The sequence below is a fragment of the Nestor notabilis genome, unplaced genomic scaffold (assembly GCF_000696875.1).
Source record: "Nestor notabilis isolate BGI_N333 unplaced genomic scaffold, ASM69687v1 scaffold3091, whole genome shotgun sequence".
In the NCBI taxonomy this organism is placed as follows: domain Eukaryota; kingdom Metazoa; phylum Chordata; class Aves; order Psittaciformes; family Psittacidae; genus Nestor; species Nestor notabilis.
The window spans coordinates 1-11,118 of NW_009913165.1; the positions used below are offsets into that span (position 1 = coordinate 1).

The 11,118-nt window shown below is 38.0% G+C and overlaps 1 protein-coding gene across 1 annotated transcript; it reads left to right on the forward strand.

The window, feature by feature from the left end:
• Window positions 1-790: 790 nt before the first annotated feature.
• Window positions 791-10,416, forward strand: DLK1 (delta-like 1 homolog (Drosophila); the record flags this gene model as incomplete). The annotated part of the gene is made up of 4 exons (XM_010023007.1): window positions 791-854; window positions 1,297-1,427; window positions 5,188-5,329; window positions 9,310-10,416. Coding segments are annotated over 4 exons (1,073 nt in total), but the record flags the coding sequence as incomplete, so codon positions are not given.
• Window positions 10,417-11,118: the final 702 nt, after the last annotated feature.

The following is an 11,118-nucleotide window of genomic DNA, read 5'->3' on the forward strand; positions in this document are numbered from 1 at the left end:
GCGATTGCGGCGAGAAGCGGCGCAACCAGGGGAGGCGAGTTGGGAAAGTTTCGGGAGTTTGCCGCGGCCGGGCGACGGGAGCCCTCCTGCAGTCCCTGGGGACAGACCCTTCCCCAGCGCTCGCTCCAGCTGGAGGTTCTGGTGGTCTTTCGGACTTTTCTTTTGCATCCGCTTGAGTGCGTTTCTCCTGCCATTTGCGCAGGACGTCAGTGGCTAACGGTGATTCTCCAGAGGAGCGTTGCTTGATGCAAAGACTTGAAATCAAGACCTCTTCTCTTTAACTCACGTTATTCATGCACGAGTTAATGAAAAGGGTGATCTTCATTTTTTTTCATCCGATGTACACTTGAAATGAATTCAAAGCTTTTAGTGTACACTGTATTAAATGAAATTTCTTTCTGACTACAGGTACTTTTGTGTTTCAAGTAGTTTTGAAACAATGCATTTTGAGTGGCATGTTGTGAAATTTTATACCTGGTTCTGTTCTGAAATTTCCCTTTTAAAGGCGCGTATAGTGATTTTACTTATACTTTGCGTGTGCTAAACTGACTTTTTATTTTTTCATGGTTAATTCTTTATGTCATTCCACTTATCCTATAGGAACACTCTGCAACATACTCTAAATGAAGTTAATTTAAAATTTTATTTTGCAAAAACGTGTTTGAAGAAAGAAATCAGAGCATTATGCGTTCTGGATTCTTTTAAAACAGCAGTGATGTTTTAGTGATGTAGAATGTGATATTATTTTTTTGCAGTGTACTGGTTTGATGTTACAAAATCTTTCTTCCAGGCGTGAACTGTAAAACTGGCTGCCACCCAGAGAATGGATTTTGTGAATTTCCCAGCGAATGCAGGTAAAAATCTCTGTCAGACAGGACTATTAGCACAGGAATGAATGGCTTCAATAATTCATAGTCCCAGTAATATAGACAGAAGTTGAAATGATTTGCCACCTGAAAGCATGGAAGTGTAATGAAACAGCACTCTATTAGGCTGCAGTAACTGGAACCATAGAGCATAGACATCTAGGTGCCTTTTTAGTCTACTTTTTCCAGTAAGGAAAGTCTTTACATTGGTTAGCATGTATTCATTTATTTTCTCACTGAATGAAATGGTTTTCTTCACATAAACTGCTGCTTGTACCCAGAAGCATTGATGGTATCTTGTTCAAATGTGCTGCACAGTCCAATTTTGTATCTGAAAGTTTATTTATTATGCTTCAAAAAAGGGAGCATCTTTGTAATTATGTTTATTAAAAATAAACTATGCCTCTATCTTGTCTTTTATCTCTTTCAGGTGTCAGCCTGGTTGGCAAGGTGCTCTTTGTAATCAGTGTGTTCCTTTCCCTGGGTGTTTGCACGGCAGCTGTGCCAAACCCTGGCAGTGCATCTGTGAAGAGGGCTGGGTTGGCAGCCTCTGCGACATAGGTTTGTACATCCTTTCCTGTCCTTGAGCAAGTGAGGTGAAACAGCCCCATCTGGTGCTAGAGACACGCAAAAGTCCTTCTGGATAACCGTTGGTACTAGATAATAGGGGGATTCTGGGCAGCGGCAGAAAAACCCGGCAGTTTGATAATAATTTAGGCAGAAGCATGCAATATCTTTCGTACCTGGGCATACATGCGAGCAAAGTGTTAACTTGTCATTCCATTTTAAACATTGATTATTGTGGACAAGACCAACAAACTTTTAAAAGGCATAAGTTTCTAGCTGACTGTTTAAGTACTAATATATCTTTGTAATTCTGAGTCTTGCGACTGGTACGTAGGATTCAAAGCAATGCTTTGGAAATTGTAGCCATATCTTCATGGAAAAAGTGTTATTTTAATACATATTCATTAAGATAGTTGTATTATACAAAACAGGTATTTCAGAAACTGTTACTTCTCTCAATGCTCAGAGTCATCTCAGAGTCTTTTTTGATAGTTTGAATCCCCATTAAGAGCTGCCAGGAATATTTGGCCAAAAGAAATAGCCTTCTTTTCATCTGCAGGGACGTGTTATGTTGACAGTCTTTTATCTCAGTGGATTTACCTACTCTAAATGCATTGTTTTGCCACAAGGGATCAAGAGACGGCCCCTCCTTTTTTTGCTACTGAAAGGTTGCTACAAGTTCTAATCCTGACCAAGTAAAGCACTGAAACCTCAAATGGGTTAGTTGCTCAGCCACTGATCCCTGCCAAAAAGTTGATGTCAATTTCCTGTATTCAATTATTACAGACTTGCTGTAACACATTAACAGATACCACTAAATGAAACTTGGGTTAGGAAAAAGGAAGGCTTTTGAAGGCAGCTCCTCTTTTCTGGATCACTGGCATCACACACACTGTTTTTTTTAAATATGGAAATACAAATCCATTAATTTCTTATCACAAAGGACTGTGTCTCTCTCTTCTGACTTTTTGTGTACAATGAGGGCAAACCACAGCTGTTTTATTTTTCACATGCCTATGTTATTAAGTGCCATTTTTCAACTACCGGAGACCATTTTTAGCTTCAGGTATGTAATGAGATAAGGCATGTTAAAAAGCTACATTTTTGTTGTTTCTGTGGAGATTGCTGAGGAGTTGGGAGTAATGCAGTTTTCGTATTCCCTTGAAATTCTTTTTTTTTTTTTTTCTGCTATACAAAGTTTAATATTTGCAGGAAATTTCTAATATAGCCACTGGTTTAATGTTGCCAACTATAAGCAAATGCCAACTCACAAGGATGGCAAAACCCAGAATGGAAAACTCTGGGAGGGTCTGAAGTTCATTGTCCACTACTGTAAATACCTGAAATATTTATAAACTACAGATACAGTCCAAGCAGCTTATTTGCTTGCTAAGCATAGGAGGAAAAAAGATGATTTGGACTAGTGGTGATATCTCTTTTTCTGTTTTCTAGAAAAGTTAGTATATGGTCTCCTTGGCTTGGATCATGCAATTTTCTTTCTGGAGTAGTTTTGGATCATCAAGTAGTTTGCTAATGCCTCTGACTGTGTAGCTCTTGTTTTTACTATGGGCCACAGATCATAGGTTGAGCTTGATCCACTGTAAACACATAGGGCAGGATCAGTGGTATCATTTATGACTATAATTGCGGTTATGTGGACAGACATGGCACTTAAAGAAAGAAATCTATGAGCTGGCATTACTGTTAACACTGCTGGTTAACCTCTTTGCAGTGGAGTGCACCAGCCTGCCTAACTGAATGCCTTGGCATCTTCTTATCCTGTGGAAACACAGCCTTGAAATGGGGTATATAAACACCTGGAACCATGCTGCACAACACTTTCTCTCTGCAGCTGATATATGCTACACAGTACAAGGAACCACATCAAACATTGAATTTAACAAAGGGAAAACCAATTTAGTCAATTTATTTCCAGGACAAAACAACAGCCCAGTCAGAGTATATGATCGACCTTGCTAAATCAGATCAGTCATCTGTCATCTTGCCATCTCTGTGTCTGCACAGTCATGTTATTGGGCCTCTGACTTCTTGCATGAATCATCTCCTCCATTTGGCTAAAAAGATATGTGGTGTGAGCTTGGAGTATACTGTGTTACATGTCACTTGACTTCTTTGCCAAGGGCGAAGACTTTGATGAGTTTTGGCTTTGATGACACTCACAAAGAGAGTATAGATGGAGCCTCTAATGCCTGTACTGGGCATGCATGAGACAGGGTCTAGAAACTCTGCTGTGACATAAACTACTACTGCGTCTGCCTTCCTTCCAAAAAACACTCACCAGTTGCTTTATTTATTGCAGCATCATAATTTAGTTTTACACAAATATTAATTAATTTATTGGTAGTGTGGTCGTGGCTATTCATAATACATGTGTAACTGTATCATGTAACATGTACATGTATCATCCTTTTTTTCAAATTCTCATCTCAGACTCAGTTACCACTTGAAGCAAGTAAATCACTTAGTTGTTGGCCTTTTGAGATGTAAATCTGAGAAAAATATAGAAAACAGGCTATTTGAGGTTATTTATGCATTATGTGTTGAATGGTCATGTTCCAACAAGTATCTAAGTTGTGTTTTAAAATTAAATCCCTGACATAAATTAGTGACAGTAATGTATGTGTATATGTGTGTATATATACACACTATCCATGTATTTCAAAGAGTTTCCTTGCTCCTGCATCAGAATTCATGCTTTATTACCTGCCCTTAAAGCCTGTGAAAATAGATGGCAAATAACACTGCTTCAAAAAGTATTCAAGGTTACTTTGGTCCTTGTGAAAATTGGAGCTTACACTCAGAGTGCATGCGAAGTGGTTGTTTTGCAATGAGAACAGGCTAATACATGAGAAAATAGAATCTCTTATCCAGAGAAGATTATATTTGATAGCTAGCGCTGTTGAAATGTTTTGCTATGGTTAAAAGTTTGCAGTACCTCTTGATATCATCTAAATTTCATGTTATGTGGTGGGAAGTAAAATATAAAGGCCCATAGATCCTTTTTCTTCTTAGAAAGTGTACGTGCGCACATTTGTGAGAGGCATCAGATAACTTCCAGTCAGAACTTCTCTGCAGCTGCTCCATTAACTGGCTAAAATATGCACTTGTTTGTTTATTTATTTTTAATTATTTTAAAAATTCAGTAATCATTTGAGTGGGAAGTGGCTCAGCAGGGAAATTTTAAGGAAAATGAGATGTGTGACTTTGGGCCAGGTGTCATACAGCTTTCTCTTACGGTACAGTTACGTAAGGGTTTGATGCAGCCCAGCTGAAAGAGAAATTTATTTTTTTTAACTTGCTGATCTCTGTTATTATTAAATGATTGTTCATAAGCACATAATGATCGGCTCTGGGCAAGGAGTGGGGAGAATTCCCAGTTCCTGATTGCTTTATCAAACTTCTGCTCATGAAGAAGCCAAGGTTGTGAAAGTATGACTTGACTGCATAGTTCTTTCTTTCTCCCATACTAATATTTTATTGATAATATTACTTATTTATAGACTGGAACAATTCAAATGTAATTTTCAAGTGGGAGCTATGAAGAGAGAAACTGAAAGTGTTTGCAAAAATAGTTGAACAATCTGAATTCCATTTTAACAGAGGGAGGAATAAATCAGAATTTATAAAATGTAGGATGAAGGACTGTTATAGCTATACTGTGTTTGAAGTATTATGTACTATTTACTGACTCTTTCTCATTAGATTAATTGAGCCCTGTTACTTTTTCAAACAGACATTCACCCATGTTCTGCAAAGCCCTGCACCAATAACTCAACATGCATAGAGACTGGTGATGGAGGATATATTTGTCTGTGTGGCCAGGGATTTACAGGAAAAAACTGCCATCTCAAAAAAGGACCTTGCATTATTAATGGGTAAATATTGATTTCTGACATGAATTTAAAATACACATTCCTTATGACTATTATTCAGAATTCTTTGCTAAGTAGAAGTATCTCTGTGCTGAAATATGTAATACTGATATTTTTATCAAACTTTACAGATCTGATCTGTTCATATTGTAAAGATTTATAGATTATCAGCATGAGGGTTTGTGCATAATTTTAGTACTAAAAGTATTTGTACATTTTATTGTGGTGAATTTATACCTTCCTGAGATTTTTGTAAACAAACTTGAAGTAACCTCCCATTGTATGCTCTCAGCTCTATGAAAGGTAACTGTATATACAAGCCACATACAGTAATAAGAACAGTAACTAGCACACAAACTGCCTGCACAAAAACATCTAGTCCTCCAGCCTGTCATTTTTTTTAACTGACATGTAATGGTATGTCCATAGTTTACTGCAGGAGATAATCTTACTTCCAGGTTATACCAGAACAGTATGTGGGAGGCCATTGCTCTCTATTCTCTAAGTGGGATGTTAGGAATAGTATTACCAGCAGGTTGAAGGAGATGATGCTTCCCCTCTTCTCAGTCCTGGTCAGGCATCTGTATTGCTGGGCCCAGTTCTGGGCTCCCCAGTATGAAAAGCACATGGACATACTGGAGTGAGTCCAGTGAACGGCCACGAAGATGATTAAGGGATGGAAATATCTCTTGTATGAGGGGAGGCTGTGAGCTGGATTATTTAGCCTGGAGAAGAGCAGGTTCTGGGGGAACTCACTCATATGTATAAATACCTGATGGAGAGAAGCAAAGATGGACCCGGACTCTTAGAGGTGCTCAGTGAAAGAACAAGAGGCAATGGGCACAGACTGAAAACCTTTCAGCAGTATTGCTGATAGAACTACTTGGAAAAAGGATGACCTTTCAAAGTTAAAGAAAACATGAACTGGTGTTTTTGTTGAAGTCTAGAAATACCTGCTGTCTTCTAGCACATCAAGGATCTGATGTTATAAGTATATACAATGCCTTTCTGGTGGATACAAGCTTGGTAAAACTATCACCTTAAGTCACAGTTTTCTTTTTGGAGATTGCCTTCTTTCTCTCTAGGTCCATACTGGGGCCCTCTGGGTTCTCTTTTTGCTCAGCAATAGATAATTATGAATATTCAGATCTACCTTGTGACTAAATCTTTCTGAAGACTTGTACACTCTTATTTAAGGAACATTAACACCTCTCTCTGGCAAGAATTGTCATTCGTGCAACCTTATGTCAGTGGAATTTTTTTGCATCGCTTTTAATTTTCACATAGTTCTGTCTAGGTTTACATTCAGCCTCTAAGATAACTTCTCTGATTTGTCTATTTCTCTTCCTTGACAATGAGGAGATATAAGTTTCTCACAAGTGCTTTGAATCACATCCAAGCTACCTGCCTAACATAGGGAATGTGAATAGCTTGCTTTCTCTACTTTTCATCTGTAAAGCAAATATTTCAGTAATTCAACCCAGGCATATCCTAACTGTCCCAGGTAACAGCTGAGGTACAGCATCAGTGAAATAACACAGATTAGTTCCATGTATTTCATTAAAATCCTTTTGGTTTTAAATTGCTGAAACTATATTGTTGTGTTGGTACTCTGCATTCAAAGTGACTGCTTATGAGCTAGTCTGGAAACAATGAAAAACTTTTCTTAAGGAAACAACATGCTTGAAACAGCAGTTAATTTTCTCCAGAACGCTATATCTTTTTCAGGAAAATGAACAGCAGGCTCTGCAAATCTGCTTTTAGTGCAAAAAGACAACTGGTCTCAGTGTGCACTCCGTGTCTGCTGATACTTCACAGTCCACCAGAGAGCGCACCTCACATCCTGGAAATAGACCTCATTATATGATGCCGTTTCACATCTCACTTCCTCTCAGTTTCTCTCTGCCTCAGATGCTAACAATGTTGATATTACTAAGCATTGTCCCTGGCTCCTCAGTGAATGTTTACAGATGGTACGAAGACAATTTACAAATCAAAGCGTTTGTTCTAGTCTGTTTACAAAATCAGGCACATGATCCACATTAGTGACGTCTGTGTGAGGTTTGAAGTTTTCCTCTGAAGAAGAGCAGCAAGTGGTACTTTCTAAAATGAAAGCAGAATATTTGGAAAGAAAAGAAGTGGTACGCCCACATTTCTACAACTAGCATTTCATATACCACACCTTGCTGAATATGTGTTAAATGCCAAAAAAGCAAAGTAACACAATCTATTCAAGGAGATGAATATTACTACTTTATTTAAGTGTATTAAAATTAGGCAAATGCAACTCAGCATTAGTAATAAACGAAGTATCAAAATTCTGCATAGTGCCCCTTAAGTGTTTTTACTTAAATTATTTATTCTTCTGAAAGGTTTGGAAAACACATTCTCCAGCAAATTCTTCCTATTTGCCTAGAAAATACTGTAGTTCAACCCACCCATAAGGGTTCAAACTTCTACACTTTGCCATATGCAAAGCAGCTTGCAAGATTTTCTATGGGACCTGTAAAGCAAATAGAGGGTACTTGACTCTCCAGGAAGGCCAGAACCACTCATTTACTCAAGGAGTGTAAAATTATGATTTCATTATTTTGCTTAAAGCAGACACAGTAGCTAGTGATGTGTCCGAATTCCTTGTTTGCATGATCACCTCGAGGTGTCACCAACAACTGCTACATCAAAGTCCAGTGAAAACCACATGTTTTGCTTTCCTAATACTACTTCCAGACTTCCAATTTGTTCTTTCAGTAGCATTTTCTCCCAGCCAACATCTACAGTGAAGGACAATACAAGAGGTTTATCAGCAGTTTATATGAAAGTGGCAAAAAACAGGCAGATGATTCGTCTACCACAATATTAAGGCTCTCCTGATGGGTGGCCACTGAGAGTTTCAGTCCCCATTAAAGCCAGAGTTACGTGGGGTACTCCCTGTCATAGCTACCCCCAGAGTATTAGGAAAAGTGTTGCTTTCAGAAAGGTTTGTCGTAAGCGTTATTAAGTATTACTTGTTTATAGGTTTTATTATTAAGTTTTAAAAGCTTTCCTCATATATAATGAACTGCCATGAAAGTGGGTTTTGACATGTATTTGTAAACCTATGACCTAGGATCCTTTTTCTGCCAAGAGGGCCAACTAAAGCACCAAGTCCACATTGCTCCACTGAATCGGTATTTGTGCCTTTCTGTCAATGAGTGGCCCTGTCTTTTGGCCTTTCACTCAGTAAGGTACAGTTACATTGCAAAGATAAAGATATGTCTCAGTGAATTTACATCACTTAACACATAGTACCAGGCTATTAATTATTAAGTTCCTAAAGGGTTTGCTGAAATATGTGGTTTCCTATGGTTCTGTCCTCACATTATAGCTGCCTTTGCCAAGGCTAAAATTATCACATTTATATTTTTTATTATATTTATCAAAATGTTCTGCTGAACAACAGTTTGCAGGAAAGTATGTTTGCTTCTAAATTTTTTTATGTCATGGAGTACTGGAGAGGCAGAAAAAAATCGAACAGCTTTACATCTAGCTGCTATAGCAGAGTATTTTTCTTTGCCAATACAACACATGGATTATTTTATGAATAATCAGGTGGAAAAGAAAGCCATCGTGCTAGTATCTTTGTGTTTAGTTTTGTCTGAATAGTTGCTCAGCTAAATGGCTCTAAGCATATAAAAACAGTGGAAAGCTTAATTTGAATAAATGTTTGAAATAATTTCAAATCCCTTCACAGCTCTTCAGATTGAATTTATATACTGCTGTACTAATCCTGCCTGAAGGGTCGGCAGAAGATATTATAATCTGTATAGACAAAGCTGTTGAACAAACTCATTCTTGATTCAACTTCATTGACTTCAGTGGATTTGCATTTGGAATTGGCTCTTCTAAAGAAAACCAGCTTCTTTTATTGCATAAAGTGTTTCATAATAGCTTCTTTCATTGGAATTTAAATTCAGTATTGTCTATATGGTTGTTATCTATTCTAGTTCTCCCTGCCAGAACGGAGGAACATGCATTGATGACAATGGTTTTGCACCCCATGCTTCCTGTCTGTGCCCTTCTGGTTTTGCTGGCAACTTCTGTGAAATAGATAGAGATGACTGTGAATCCAACCCGTGTGAAAATGGAGGAACATGTACAGATACTGGTGTGAGTTTCAGCTGTTTTTGTCCCTATGGCTATACAGGAAAGCTCTGCAGCAGCCGTGTCATGTTTTGTGCAAGTGGCCCATGTGAGAATGGAGGGACATGTAGTGAACATCCCCAGGGAGGATTCAAATGCATCTGTAAATCAGAATTCATTGGTGTGACCTGCAAACATCCCAGCAAAAACACAAGTCTTGCTGGAGTGAATATGGAGACAAAGCATATGCAGAATTACAAGCCAACCTCAAAAGCTCATCACAGATCAGTGCATCAAGAAATCCTGAAAATAACAATGAAAGAAACCATCCAAAATGCAGATCCCTTGCTGAGTAGAAGCCAGGTGATATGTTTTGTTGTACTGGGCTTGCTTACATGTCTTGTTGTCTTGGGTACAACTGGGATTGTTTTTTTTTCAAAATGCGAAATGTGGCTTGCTAATGCCAAATACAGTCATCTCCTACGCAAGAAAAAGAACTTTTTTCTGAAATCTAACAATGGGGAAAACCTCTCAGTTAATATTATCTTCCCAGAGAAGATCAAATTGACTAATTATACTAAGAACTACACTGCCATGTAGGCCCTTGAAAGCCAAGCAGTAACTTGCAACTTTTCATAGCAATATGTAAAATAGATTGAATTTATTGCCCATGATTGGCCTCAGTATTTGTGGGTATATTTGCTGTAGCTTGTGTTGAGTGATAATGAAAAAATGTTATGTATCTGTATTGCTAAGGATGTTTTCATTCCCAAAATGAAAGGTAAAATAAAATAAATCTTTAAAAATATTAAAGAGCAGGGAATTATTTCTTTTCAAGGCAGCTATTGTTTGTAAAATATAAAGTAATCTACCACTGGAACTGTACTGCATCTTTCTTGTCTTATGCAAAGTTTGTGTGGCAAATACGGTACCTGTTAATTTCACTTTTTTTAAATAAACAGCAGTTAAGGGCTATACTGGTTTATTTATTTATTTGTAAATGTTATGCCACAGCAAAGACCACGACAAGTATCCCAGCTTAATTCATCTGCTATATGTGACAAAGAGATTAGAGACTGTAATCAACAGGTGCAAACTCACACCAATGTCTCAGCTATCCAGGCACTTTTGCTATTTTTACATGCTCCTTTGATAGAATCTTACAGGTCTTTGTGATACTAATTTCAGGTTAAAGGTCTCTGTTGCTTGTCAGGCTGCCTCCATAAATTGTTCTACTTACCTATTTTAAAATGTTAAAAAGGTGTTTAATGTCTTTAGTCATACTTTCTGTTTAGAGATCTAGTAGAGATGTAAAGGATCTGATCCTGACTTTTCTATAAATACTCCTCAAAGAACTCTGCTGAGAGAAGTATCCTTCATGCCTGTGTCATAGGAAGAAATGAAAAGATAACATGTGCCACCTGAAATAGGACAGCTGTTTTTAATTCTTTGTTTCTGTTTTTTCTCTGTCATATTTCAAGGAGAAAAGATTTTCAAGTATCAAAAGCAGCACAGGCAGAGAGGCAAAGGGTCATGAAAGGCACAAAAATGTTAGGGCCCTAAGGGCATTAATAGGTTTTAACATCCCTGAGGAGCCTCATGTGGGGTGCTCACCCACTGCTGCCCACAGGTCCATTTCAGGTCAGTCCAAGGCTAGAGGTCCAGATCTGAGC